At 40.1% G+C, this 14,431-nt stretch overlaps 1 protein-coding gene across 1 annotated transcript in view; it reads right to left on the bottom strand.

Annotated features, from left to right (window-relative positions):
* Positions 1–14,431, bottom strand: part of Mrc1 (mannose receptor C-type 1) — a 90,927-nt gene that overhangs the window by 6,768 nt on the left and 69,728 nt on the right. The window contains exons 21-26 of the mRNA XM_059263614.1: positions 13,597–13,711; positions 9,387–9,553; positions 7,648–7,750; positions 4,351–4,583; positions 1,818–1,983; positions 751–900 (exon numbers count right to left, since the gene is read on the bottom strand). Coding sequence (XP_059119597.1) covers positions 751–900; positions 1,818–1,983; positions 4,351–4,583; positions 7,648–7,750; positions 9,387–9,553; positions 13,597–13,711 — 934 coding nt within the window. The remainder of the gene's footprint in view (positions 1–750; positions 901–1,817; positions 1,984–4,350; positions 4,584–7,647; positions 7,751–9,386; positions 9,554–13,596; positions 13,712–14,431) is intronic.

Below are 14,431 nucleotides of genomic sequence, written 5' to 3'. Positions count from 1 at the left end.
GAGGATCATGAGTTCAAGCCCTGGCTAGGCTGCATAGTAAGACTATCACAACGAAGTAGTTCTTTTTAACTTGGGCATGGTGCTGTATGCCCGTTATCTCAGCACATGGGAGGTGGAGGCCGGAGGGAAGAGTTCAGTCATCCTCAACCACATTTCAAGTCTCAAAGCCCCTGGGATATGTGAGACCCTGTCTTAAAACAACAACAAAGCTATCTTTGCCATTTTAAAAACTGAGTTTGGTTTTGTTTTTCTTTACAAATATAATAGCCAGGCATAAAAGCGTTTCTATGAAGAATAAAGAAGCTAGTTCCCGGTCAGCTGTAACATTTAAATCTGTGAGTGAGAAGTAAGCCTGAAGCTTTGAACACCTGAGGACTAGAATCCTAAGAGCTTAGAACATTAGGACAGAAAGAAAGATTTTATATTTTAGTAAGTGGACTTTTTAACCTAAATTCTTCCAAGTTTTGAGGGGGGGGAATTAGAAGTTACATTTGTGGGAAATGATGTTAATTGTTCTATTAATAGACAATTATATTTTTTTTTAAAAAAAAATACACATGTGGTTGGGGATACAGCTTAGGGGCAGAGTTAGAGAGCACTTTCCTAGCAAAGCCCTGTATGTGATCCCCGGCACCACAAAATAGTAGAAAGGTTCTTATATGCCTTATGTTTTAATGTATAGTATTATTAATACCACTGAACTGAAAATAGGTTATTATGGAATTTTCTTTCAGGAAACGTGACACTCACCCATTCGGAGACATTCCAGGGAAGCCTGGCCCCAATTCCTTGTAAACGAAGACTCGATATAGTAGCAGTGGCTGTGAAAAGGAATCCATGCCGTCTGCTCTGACTCTGGGCACTTACCAGGCAGTTGTGGAGGTTCGGTAGCAGGGGTTTCTGTTAATAAACCAGTATTTAAATCAAATTCAAAATAAATCATAAATCAAATCTGGGGTTCCTGCAACCTGTGGAATATTTTTTACAGCTAAGGAAAATTATATGCTCTACCATTTCATATAATTTACTAATGTCTGTCATTTAGAGCTACCATTTTTCTTGGGTTTTCATTGATTTTATTGTTTTAAATGTATTTCAATAGAAAACAGTGGCCATGAATCATATTCCTCATCATTTACAATTATCAATATTTAGGTTTCTGCAACCATGTTACAGGTTTAAGTTGGGAGTGGTGGCACATGCCTTTAATCCCGGCACTCTGAAGGCAGAGGTGGGTGGAGCTCTACATAGCAAGACCCTATCTCAAAAAAAGGAAATAAATACAAATAATGTTGCAGTTTTAACAAATTACTCCAAAATAAATTAATAAAGTGGATTTCTTTTTCAAACCACTTCTTTTTTTCTGAAACTCCTGTAATTTCTTCTTAGCTAATGACAGATCCTGGGAGAGAACTAATGTAGCTAGAATTCTAAGAATGTGTCCATTGCTGATTCTGCACTCTATACACTTTCTGGGGCTGCTCTGCTAAAGCAGATGTGCTGTTGACACCCAAAGGAAGCCCACTTTCTTGGAAACTCTGTCACTGTAGATTCAGAGGACAACCTCAATAACAAATATTCTGAGATCTATCATGAGCAAGTAAATCCTAGAAATGACGAAAAATGTCCATCTCCGTCATTTTGACCTCTGTGTATTGGTTGATAGCCACGTCAGTCTTTTTATTAGGTTGAGGGCACTTTCCGTTTTATTCTCAGCAACCCAAGATACATGATTGGTAATAAAGTCAGCAGTGATGCGGAATAGTTTATTCCAGAAAACTTGAGGTTCCCCAACCCCTTTTTGTATATCCAATTACCGTCTGATTTTTTGCAGAGAAAGTAAAAGCTTTCATTGCAGTACGATGTCTTCCAGTAGCCATCAACATCCATGTAAACGCATGCTGACTTCAGCTTGGGCTCATCAGCACCCCAGTTAGTGTACCTCACCCTCCATTTGTCAGTCCACGTATACTCATTATTAGTCTGCACAAATAAAAACAATCATGACCCTTCAGTCTTACTTCTCATAGAAAGCATGAAGGAAACAAGCAAGGGATAAATATGATACTTAAGGCTGTAATTTGACATGGAACCTTGAACACTGTAAAATTTAATGAAATTGTAAGTCATTTCTACCAACTCAAATTCATAAAAACATTCTTTCTTAAACGTGACTATTTCATGATTTCCTTAGGTCTACAACCTGGAAACTATTTTTTTTTTTTTTTTTTTTTTGGTTTTTCGAGACAGGGTTTCTCTGTGTAGCTTTGCACCTTTCCTGGAACTCACTTGGTAGCCCAGGCTGGCCTCGAACTCACAGAGATCCGCCTGGCTCTGCCTCCCGAGTGCTGGGATTAAAGGCGTGCGCCACCACCGCCCGGCTCCTGGAAACTATTTTGGCAATTTTTGTGTTATTGGTTTTTGTTGTTGTTTGACTTTCATCTTTCTTTTCTTTTCTCTTTCTCTTGGTTTTTGGAGAGGAAGGGAGGGAGGGAGAGAGAGTTATGAAAGATATGGAAGAGAAGAGAGAGAGAGGGTGAGAAGATAAAGTTGAGTGGGTACAGAGGAGGAGATGACTCCCGGATGGAAGAAAAACACAACCAAAATATATTGTATGAAAAATTTGAGGAAAAAGTTACAACTAATGGTAAGAAAAAAAAAGAAAGAAGAAAGAAAGAAGGAAGAGGGCGAAGAAGAAAACTGGTAAGAAAAGACAATTATTAAAAAATGTGTCTTATTCTATAGAACTGCCTTTGTTTTCAGGCTCTTACAGCCAAAGAGAAGTTGGATCATAGAGAAGGTACATCATACTGAAATGATAATAAGCATTCATTTCATTGAATCCCTGAAAGAAACACTTCTTGTCATCATGATCTCATTGTTTTGCTGCTGACACCAGTGGCTAGTGACAGCTAAGACCATCTATCCTTGTAGACTCTAAAGGAGCTAGGTGTCTTAGTACCAAATGGGTAGCCTTTCAACTATATGGATCATGGTTGTTTTATTACATTTGCACATTTCACTTAGTTTCCTATTAAATTTAGACAAATAAATGTATGATCTCATCCAAGCTAATTGGCAACTTAAAAAATACCACTTGTCAATCATAATACCCAATCTAAAAGTCGTTTTATAAGTAATGCCTAAGATCAGATATAAAAATTAACCAAGGATAAATAATTTTTTAAGGTTGAAATTCTTTCCTCATTTTAATTCCATCATTAACTTTACCAAGACAATTACTAAAGACCCAACAGTAAAAATTAAAAGCACATGTTATTGCAAGGTAAAATTGTACAGCGTTCTCCCATTTACACAAATAATTCTTGAATATCATTGACTTTGCAGGTGTCATTAAAAATAGCATTACTCTTATAATCATAAATATCAGCATTGTAGGAAGGTACTTAATCTTTCTAAAAGATTTGATGGTCTATTTGAAGCTCATTAGAGAAGTGTGACCATATCTATGAGAAGAAATGAATTATTTATCAGATATATTAATTATTTAAAAAATAGTCAACTGAGATATGAAAATATCTTGTCTAAGCTCAGTCACCAAAGCCATTTGGGGCTAATTATTTTAAATATTCTCCATCCTATTCAGGAAGTACCTAGTACATGATAAGCCACTTCCCAATTGAAAGCTCCATAAACCCTAACCCCGGTCCCTTGTCCAATTCTTACATTTTTCTTTCCTTCACTAACAAGCCCTCTTGAGCCACTCCCCTGCCCCAAGCCCTCTGGCAACACTGTTTGCTGGTTTTCTAGCAATTGGGTGGGTAGAGAAATGACAGGTAGGGTATAAGGAATCAGAGAAGATTTGTCTCAAGAGTCTCTTTACTGTTCTGTCGCCTCTTTTAGTTCAGAGCCTCATCCCCCACTCTGTCCTGGTTCTCTACCAACCTTGCTCTCTCGGATGTGGAATAAAAGGATGAGACTGCAGTGAAACACTTCTCACACATAGATGGAAGCTCCATAAGTCTGAGACCCACAACAATTCTAGAATGCTTTGCAACAGAAAGTAAAGTACTCCCATCCCCCCACTTCCTATGCTCCTGACCTACTTTCTTAATTCTCATGGTACAGTTGTGTAACCATGACACTGGAAAGAAATAAACAAATGCATGAAGCTGATTAGATGTATAATTTTGGATATAACTATTCAAAGCCAGTTATAGTAAATACCAGAGACTTCTCAGTTTGGTTTTTGACACATATCACTAGGTCACTAGACCACTGACAGCAGTGGAGTCCCATGAGAGTGTTCAGCTGAAGAAACAGAAAGAGAAACATATTGGACCATAAATGACCAATCATGCCAAGCTATTAATGTTTCTAGCATCTTACCAAGTTGCTGTTCATGGCAATCCATATGGGTACATTAAATGGGTGCATTTTCATCCATGCAAATGCATTACTGTAGGGATCTAGAATGCTAGCAAGCAGGGAAGTATGATCCTTGCAATATTTCTCTGCTTCATGCCATGGTAACTTCAATTTCATGAGGGAATAGCTGCTTTTACCATAGTTAACAAAGCCATCTGTTGGGATTGTGGTTGGAGAAACAGGCAAGGAAGGGTCTAGAATAGGGAGATTATTTTCATTAGCATTATCAACAAGCAATAATTGAGCACCTTCAGTATACGACTCCCATGCCCATCTATCATAGAAGTCAACGCAAAAACATAAGTCCAAACTGGCAAGGCTTAACAATATTTTCACCAGACATTTTACAACAGAAAACTAATTTAAATATCTCTGTGCATGGGTACATATTCATGTACATTCATGTGTGTACAGGAGCACATGTATATGCATGTGTATGTAGAGCCAGAGGTCAACTCAGTTTTTTTTCCCCCCCTAGAAGCCAACACCTTGATTTTGAGAAAGGACCTCTTATTGACCTGGAATTCCTCAAACAGTGCAGGCTGGATGGTCAGTGAGCCTCAGGGATCCCCACTGCTGGGATTACAAATGTGTGGCACTTCACCTGTCTTTTTTATATTAGTTCTGAAGGTGGAACAATTACTAACTGAACTGTCTCCCCAGCCCACAATGTTGGATTAAACCATTTCTAAACTGTATGAAATACATATGTATGCATGTGTACGTATGTATAAACATTCTGTATATGTATGTGTAATACATATACATATACACATATATGCAGTTCCAGGGAAGGAATCTGATGCCCTCTTCTGACTTCCATGGGCACTAAGCATGCACATGATACACACACACGTGCAAATAAGCCAATCACTCCTACACATATTAAATTAAATTTTTTTAAAGAATATATACACAAAGGAACAAGTTTCTAAGCAGAAAGACTTGCAAATCCACTGTGACCTAGTGCCACAGTTTCATGCCACAAACTAAAGAATATATGTCTTCCTCCTGTCATTAATCTCTGCTTTCCTCTCATGGTCAAAAGTCATGATTAAGAGCATCTTCTGGGACCAGAGAAATGACTCAATGGCTGAGAGCATGTGTGGCCCTTGTAGAGGCCCCGGGTTTGGTTCCCAGCACTGGCATAGCTGCTCACAACCATCGGTGACTGCAGTCCCAGGGTATCTGATGCCCTCTTCTGGTCTTCTCAGGCACTGCATGCACATGGTGCACAGACATGCACACAAGTCACACACTCATAAAATAAAAACACATTATTTTCTAAGAGAATATCCTGTGGCCCTCCAGCCCTTTCATGATTTCACCTGTATATCTCTCTAACTTTACCTGCAATGCCCCTCTAGGGACCGGAGCTGCCTTAGCCACACTAATATGGAGGCATGGAGCCCCTCTAAGACAGAGGTTTTTCTAATGTTCTTCTCCCTTTTTTAATGTTCCAGCCTGGCCTCCTAATTGCCGTTTTCTATGTGAACTCTAAGCCACTTAAGACACAGAAAGCAGAGGTTATTCCTATGAGGCCCAGCTGATGTCCTGGGGTAGAGACCAGCAAACAGGCAAAGAGCTAACATCTGATCTTTTCTCTAAACTACAACTCGCTGACAGGGGTAGGGGAGACAAACAACTAATACTTCTTGATGTTGTATGAAAATCAAATTTATGCCTATAAAGTTTTATTGGAAAGTAGCCACTTTCATTTGCTTACATATGACCTAACATTGTCCCTGACCATGACAGAGCGGAAGGATCTTAACAGACACTGTGTGCTCATCACACCTTAAACACTTGAGTCTTTAAAGAAAAGTAATCAATGGCCTCCAGTTCTAACTCCCCTTCCTACAGGTTCTGTCTGGGCCAATTCTCAAACCTGTTCCACATAAACATCATCCGTGATGTGCCTTACTCAGTACCTAAGAGACTGCCAAACTTTCTTTCTGGGCCGTGTTTTTTTTAACCATAACTCATTTTCAGGAAGGAAGCAGCCTCCCTCTCCTCTGCTGCTGCCATCTTGTGTTGGCAGGAGACCCTTTGACCAAGGGACCCTGAACAGACTCCTTAAACTGTCACATCTTGTATGGAAGTGTTATAACTCCCCAGCCTAAGGAGATCTGGGCACCATTCCATCGGAAATTTTTTGGACTGTTAAAAGTGCTAAATAGAGCTTGAAGTGAAGTTTAAAAAAAAAAAAGAGCAGTTTCACAGAATCTACACACAATCAGAAAGTTTGAGTTTTCTGTCCAGTTTGCTTATTCCTAACAATATCTGCAGGGGGAAAAAAGCTACTAAAATATTGAGAGGTTATTTCCATAAAATTAGATCTTAGGCAATGTTTTATTTTCTGTGTGTAGGTGTTTTCCATGCATGTGTGTCTGTATACCCTGTGTGTGCAGTGCTCATAGAAGCCAGGTGTTGGGTCTCCTGGGACTGGAGTTACAGATGGTTGGAACCTGAACCTGGGTCCTGTACTGCTGCTCTGACATCTCTCTAGCCCCACCATGTGTTTTCCAAAAGCTTCATCACTAGCTCAAGGCACTACTGGGAAGAAGAGCATTGGAGATGGGTCTTAATGGGAGAGAGTTGTCACTGAGATCATGCTCTTAAAGGGGCCAGAGCCCCTTTCTTTCTTTTTTCCTTTCTTCCTTTTTTCCTTCCTTCCTTCTCTCTCTCTCTCTCTCTCTCTCTCTCTCTCTCTCTCTCTCTCTCTCTCTCTCTCTCTCGTGTCCTAGCCACCATACATGGACATTCTTCTCTGCAGCCTGATCCATACTGGATTATGCATCACCACAGGCCTGAAGGGATTGAGCCTAGAGACCAAGAAATGGAACCTCAGAAACACAGAACCAAAATAAACCTTTCCTACTTTTAAGTTGATTCCTTTGGCTATTTTCTCATACACACACACACACACACACACACACACACACACACACACCCCTTACTGGCATATATTCCAAATTTCTAACAATCTCTTTTTAAGTTTTCACTTCAAATTTAATTTACACAGAACTTTCTGGAATGATAAGGGAACAGACTCGTAAATAAAGTATACAAAATACAACCTCTTTGGGGAGGGGCAGACCACTTATTTTATCTGTCATGGGCTCATGTGGGTTAAACTATCAAAGAAAAACCTACTGATATACAAGGAAATGGCCTTCCTTTTGAAAACACGTGTAAAAATCCAGCTCTTGCTGGTGAGGTTTGGTTGTTTGTTTGGTGAGGTTTGGCAGGACTTACCAGGCTGTGTCTGGCATATATAGCCTTGCTTACTGTCACAAGTGTCATCCATCCATGCCCCTGCCTCTCGAGACTTGCCACCAATCACAACAACACAGTCAGCCTGTACATTTGTGGATAAGGAAAAAGGAATCAACAAGTATAAATTAATGACTATTTAAGTCAATTCGTTAATAAGAAAACACACTCTCATTATTCCTCACTGACAATTTTTTAGATAATCCTTCTGCCCAGTATATTCAACCCATCATCACTTTCCAGTTGCTATCTCTACCCCTCATGTAGATCCCTCACACCTGAATGTTCACTTCCTGTTGCTGTCCTGGTGCGTTCTGTCTATTTTAACCTCAGTAAGTTTTCAGCCCTATTTTACACAATCGGGATAAATAATTTATGCAAAAAAAATCACTCATCAAGAGAATGTATCTACCTTGGATATAGCAATCAAGTTAATGGTCATAAGAGCCACGTTGGTCAGATCATTTCTCTACTCAGCGTTACTCTTTGCTTTCTATCTGACAACGCACAGACTCCATCATGGAGCATCAAAGTTCCTCTCAATTCTGCTTACTCTGAGCTTATTCCTACTTCTTTTCTAACATAAAAACCCCCACTGCCGTCAGAGACATTTACTCATTCCCAAACACACCTGGCACCTTTTCCAGGATGTCTTTGTTCAGCCCACTCACCTAGCATGGCTGCTATCTTCAATCTCATTAGTGTTCCTGATAATTATGTTTGAAGATTTTTGAAAAATTCCCCCACAGCTGGTTCTTTTCCACAGCCCTCCCCCATACATACATCATGTCGTGCAATGACATTGTCTGACACAAAGAGCCCCATAGGCATGTGCCCACCAATAATGTCACCCTTTCCATGATGCTGTATCCTCTCTCTTTCAGGATTGGGAAGCAGACTGCCATGTTACACTCTAATTTCTCTATTACCTTGTTTCTAATATAAGACTTGTGCTCAGGTCTAAGACTTTCATGAGATAAAAACAGACTCCTATTTTTTCATGCTGTTCTTATTCCCTAGGGTGATGTCTAATATCAGCCAATTGATTGTTCAATGATATAAAACTGTAATAGTTTTTTTAAAAAAAGGAAGGTAGAGAAGCAATAGTCTATATTGTAATGTATAGAAGCATTTAGCATGGTGTTTGGCACAGATCAAGTGCCATATAAATATAGGATGAGTAATATATATTATATTATAGTATATAGTGTATAGTATATATAGTATATATTATATAGTATATAGTATATAGTATAGAGCACATATAATACTATATACTATATAATATTATAATATATTGTAATAATATATATTATATACTATATAATATTATATATAGTGTATATATAATAAAATATAGTGCTGATGGTGATGATGTCTTCAAAAGTAGTGATGGCTTCCAGATCAGCATCACAATCCCTGCAAAAGCTATAAGGGATGGGGGCAGATGGTGCAATCATAACCTTAGGTTCATGTTTTTGTCCCGGGTATCAGTGAGGCTTAGAGTGAAGCTGGATTTCTACTGCTTATTGCCAATGAAAGGTTCTTAACTAAGCCTACAGCCCTTCCTTTAAGGTTGATTCAGCCTGAAACTGACAAAATCTGCAAAAACGGAACACAGAAAGGAGGAGTCTGGTGGAAATCTCACAGCAAATTAATCAATAAGGTGACTCTGTGCACATGGAGAGGGTATGGAGCGGTGATCTGAGAACTGCACTCACATCTTCATAAGACAAGCTGCTTCTTCTTCCACCAGGGTAGCCTTTCCCCCAGTTTGTATAATGAACTCCTCGTCCATCTGTCCAAAGGAACGTGTGTTCTGAATTGACATCATTTAGCCCAGTCCAGGCATTAAAAGTGGAGTCTTTCATATGATAGGTAATAAAGGCTGAAAGAAAGTTATACAAGATGACTTAAAAATTGGTATAGTGAACAATCCAAGCACAAAAAATATTTTAAATATGCTAATTTCAAAATACGAGCATACAAGCCAAGACTTTTTGTTACTATTTCTAAACAACGCAAAGCATTAAAAGAGCCACAGTCTAATCTTTGTATCACATCAGCAACTGAGTTTTGGACTTCGATGTGTTCCTAGGTTCTACATAACCACTGCAGACAGTTGGGAGAGTTGTATCCTAGCCAGGGGCACCCCAGAGAAGAGGCTAAGTGAGTCTCCAACCCATCCTATATCCCCTCTTCGTGTTGGATACCTCAATATGTGCCTACTATCCTGCAGAAAGAAGCATGCTCTTCTAATTCATTAAAACTTAGCCTATAATGCTATTTTGCATTTTCATTTTTAAGGGTTTATTTTTATTGATGCACGTGTGAGTGCGCTTGTGCGTAGTCGAGCGTAAAGGTCACAAGTGTTGGGGTGCCTGCAGAGGCCAGAAGAGGATGTTGGATCCCTTGCAACTGGAGCACAGGTGGCACAGGACTGTAGTCCCAGCAATCTTGAGGTTGAGGCAGGAGGATCACGAGTGCAGCATCCTCTGGGCTACAGAATGAATTTAAGATCAGCCTAGGAAACTTAACATGACCCTATCTCAAAAGATAAGATGAAAAGGTGACTGATGATACAGCACAGGCAAGACTCTAGTTTCTGTCTCCTCTACTTCCTCTCCAAAAGAATCCTGTAAGTTATCAGTTGTCCTGATTCTATAAATAAAATAATCTGGTGGAAATTAGAAGAAGAAGAGTTAGGAGAAGAGTTTCCAACCAGAAGGCTCTGAAAATCAAAGCCATTTATCAAAATAAGAAGCACCCTGTTCCTAAAGTTTCTGTGTCACAGGATATCCAAGCAAGGGTTACCTAACTGGGGTCTTTCCAGGCAAGCAACACCTAGGGACCATTGGCCACTTAATAAGGGATGTACAGACCCAACATCCTTAAGCTAAAGGGTTCATATCATAGAATTAGAAGATCTAGAGTATATAGAATAGTGTGGCTTTTTGTTGTATCAGTAATTTCTGTGGTAGAGAGAATAGGAACAAATATCAAGAATCAATGACAGATTTCAATGTCCATATGCCCAGTACCTTCCCTTCAGTCTGCCCCATGCCTCCCTCAGCAGTTGCCTCTTGATCCCACCATCCATACCTGACCCATGGATTGCCAGGTAGACAGAGTCTCTATTTACTAGAGCAGCAATATATGTCCCCTGAAGATGGACAAGGAATGGAATGGCCCAGCATTTGGGTACTCTGATAGACAATGCAAAATAGGGGGCCAGCGAGATGGCTCTATGGTTGAGAGTGCTTGCTACATTTTCAGAAGACCCAAGTTCAACTCCTAGTTCATAACCACCTGTAACTCCAGCTTCAAAGGATCCAATACCTTCTTCCAGCCTCTGCAGGCAGCCACATGCATGTGGGTTTCACATACTAATAAACATAATCACTCGCTTGTGCATGAACAAACAATTCTGTGGAACAGCCAGTGCTAAATCAGTACCCTGTTTTCAAATAGGAGAGCCTTGTTCAGATATTCTTTTTTCTCAATAACTAAAAATTAGAATACCACAAATATTTTCCTTCCAATATTCTTTAGTGAACTAAGAGTGCAGATAGATACTCATTTTGATTTTATTTGTTTCCTAAATAAGATGGAAACATTTGTGATCAACTTGAAATGCGATGTGGAACAGCTCTATCTGGGAGCATACCGCAATGACTTCTGATGCCAACAGCCACATTACATATTCAACAACGTGTGTCTGTTTTGCCAGGAATAATGTTATTTTATCTGAAAATTGCTTCCTTCTGCATGTCTCCACTACTCAGGTTCTAATTATGTAATGCCAGGAATCAGCACTTTGTGGTGAAGAGAGGAAATCCATTACCGTGTTTCTCTGCTGGGTAGCTGAGGCAAAAATGCGGTAAGCCAGCTCGAGAAATGTGAATGTTATGTTCTTGTATCATGTGTTGTGGTTTGACCCTTTGCTTCGGGTGTCTGAAGAGCTGGTGAACTTGTCAAAGATTCTTGTGGAAGCGTGGTTGGTTTCATGTGTAATGTGTTCTAAGAGAGTGCACATCTGCACACTGAGAGACCAAGGCACTTGTGAGAGCCACACATAGGTTTCTAGGATCTTCTTTCCTATACTTTTTCATAATTTTGGGTAATGGTTTTGAAAATAAGAAATGCTCTGTGGCTGGAGATATGGAGCAGTAAGTAAGAATGGAGACCCAAGTTTGGATCCCCCAAACCATATGAAAGCTGGATGTGATGATACACATGCCTGTCATCCCAGCACTGTGGAAGACAGAGACAAGAAGGGCTGGCTGGATGCTAGCCTAGTTACAACTTCAGTGAGAGACCCTGACTCAGAATAACAAGACAGAGAGTCACAGAGCAGAGGACACCCAGTATCCTCCTTTCATGTCCACATGAGAGGACACAGCTTTGTGCACCTGCACACACAGGCATGTGCACATCATACAAGTATATCATACACACACACACACACACACACACACACACACACACACACACACACCACCTAATCAACTGAAAGAGATGTTAGAACATATCCAATCTATTTTTCTTCCTACAACCTTCTTATACATTTAAATACATAGCAAACCTCTATTGGACTTCTGTATACAACATGCTGGCCAGTATATGTGGCTTTACGGTATCCTGCTGGGCACCCCCCAACTTAAACATTTCAAAATTCTTTGAACACCTCACCCCCTCATGAAGCAATGTATCTCATCAGTTCTGGCTACTGAAATGGCTTTCTGATTTTGAAACTGTATGTATTTTCCTGCAACTGTCACTCAATGGGCCAGATTTTCCTCTTAGGACCATATAAGGTGACCCTTCAAAGGCCGTGTGTTTTCTTTCTCAAAGTGTTTAACCTGAGGGTCTTTCTTCCATAACTCAATTGTTGTGGTTTCCAAACCCCACAATAGTTTAGTCTGAATCTCCCAAACTTATTCAACATCTTCCTTAAAGCACAAATCATAACTTGAATGGTATACCTATTTCAGCAAGGGTAGTCCCCAAAGGATCATGCAAGAGAGGTCAATGCCTTTCATTCTGTGTAGAAAGTCTGTGTGTGCATGCATATGGGCATGTGTACTGAGACCAAATGGTACCTCTGTGTTTTTCCTCAGGAACCAGTCATCTAAGAGTTTTTGAAAATGGGTCTCTTACTGGCCTAGAGACTTGGTTTTGTTAGGCTGGCTGGCCAGGGAATCCTCGGGGTTTTCCCTTTATCTCCCAGTTCCAGGACTTAACACGTACGTCACCACACCAGGCTTTGAACACAGGTGAACTCAGGTCCCCATGCTTCTGCAACATGCTCCTTATTAACTGGGCCATCTCCCCAGCCCCAGTTTCTTTTGACAGAAGAATGAACTTGAGGATTTCTGCCTGGTTGTGGTGAACACTCTCTTACCAGACACTCCCATAACTCCAGTTTATCCTGTGTCTCATCAAAAAACTTCTTCCTGCACTTGTTCAAAGTTCACATTAGAACCTCAGCTTTGCTGTGTTTTAAACGATATGATCAAGAGCCAGACAGGGAGTATATGGGAAATGAGCAGCTGCTCACTGTATTCTCAGAACCACTCTCCCTTGGCTCTTTGCATAACAGGATTATTGGCAATGGAATGGGATTTGCGCTGGCACCCAGGGTTTTGATTCCAAACTCCACCTTCTGACCAAGCATGCTCCTTCCCCCAAGGCTCTATGAACATCACTTCCTTGTCCACAAAGTGGAGTAATAATTCCTGGTTCATAGAGTTGCTATCAAAATTGGAAAATAAAATAAATAAATCATTCTTAATAAGTAATTTATATGATTTTCCCCTACTGGCTCTTATTCTAGAAAAATAAAAAATCAGTTATAATAAGCAATAGTCTATCTCTCCAAGGGCAAATTTACATATACATTCGTTACTGACAGGAACATAGCCTACGCACCTTGCTCCTTCGCATTCTGTATGGACACTAAGTTTCCTTTAAATCCTATGCAAGTTTTTCGTGCCTCTTGCCAATTTTTTTTTTCCTCTTCAGCAAATCCAAAAATCCTTAAGCACTGAAATGGAAGGAAAGGACAAAAGCAGAGGTTTTAGCTAAAGGTAATAAACTTCACATCAAGAAATCAAGCTATTCATGAAAATTATAGCTAAACACAAATTTTCTCAGGACCAAAAGAGAATTTTTTTTTTCTTTCTTTTTTTTTTTTTGGCTTTTCGAGACAGGGTTTCTCTGTGTAGCTTTGCGCCTTTCCTGGGACTCACTTGGTAGTCCAGGCTGGCCTCGAACTCACAGAGATCCGCCTGGCTCTGCCTCCCGAGTGCTGGGATTAAAGGCGTGCGCCACCACCGCCCGGCTGAGAATTTTTTTTTAAGTCAGCTTAATGGTTCACAGATTTTCTTTGCAGAGTTTTATTTTTCCCTTGAGATAAAGGGCACAGCTCTTTGGATAATACCTCAAGTATTTACTTTCCATTTAGAATTTGTGATGGGAATCTCCAGTTTTTCTTGTAAAAATGGTCGTAAAGTGATGAAGTACGAAGAAGGTGACTTTGAATGGTGAGACTGGCATCTGTCACTGCTCTACAATGAACAACACTGTTGGGGTTTAGTGCATCTGAACATCCCCAGCTGGTGGTACCGGCTTTTAAAGAGTATGCAATCTTTGGGACATGAGCCTGGCTGGCAGATATAGGACACTGGATGGAGACAGACCTTCAGGGGTCCAGCTCCTCCCTCTTCCAGCCCTTTGCTTCCCAATCCACTCTAAGGTGTGAGGA

The sequence above is a fragment of the Peromyscus eremicus genome, chromosome 5, assembly GCF_949786415.1.
Source record: "Peromyscus eremicus chromosome 5, PerEre_H2_v1, whole genome shotgun sequence".
NCBI lineage: Eukaryota > Metazoa > Chordata > Mammalia > Rodentia > Cricetidae > Peromyscus > Peromyscus eremicus.
This window is presented reverse-complemented; position numbering and strand designations above follow the sequence as displayed.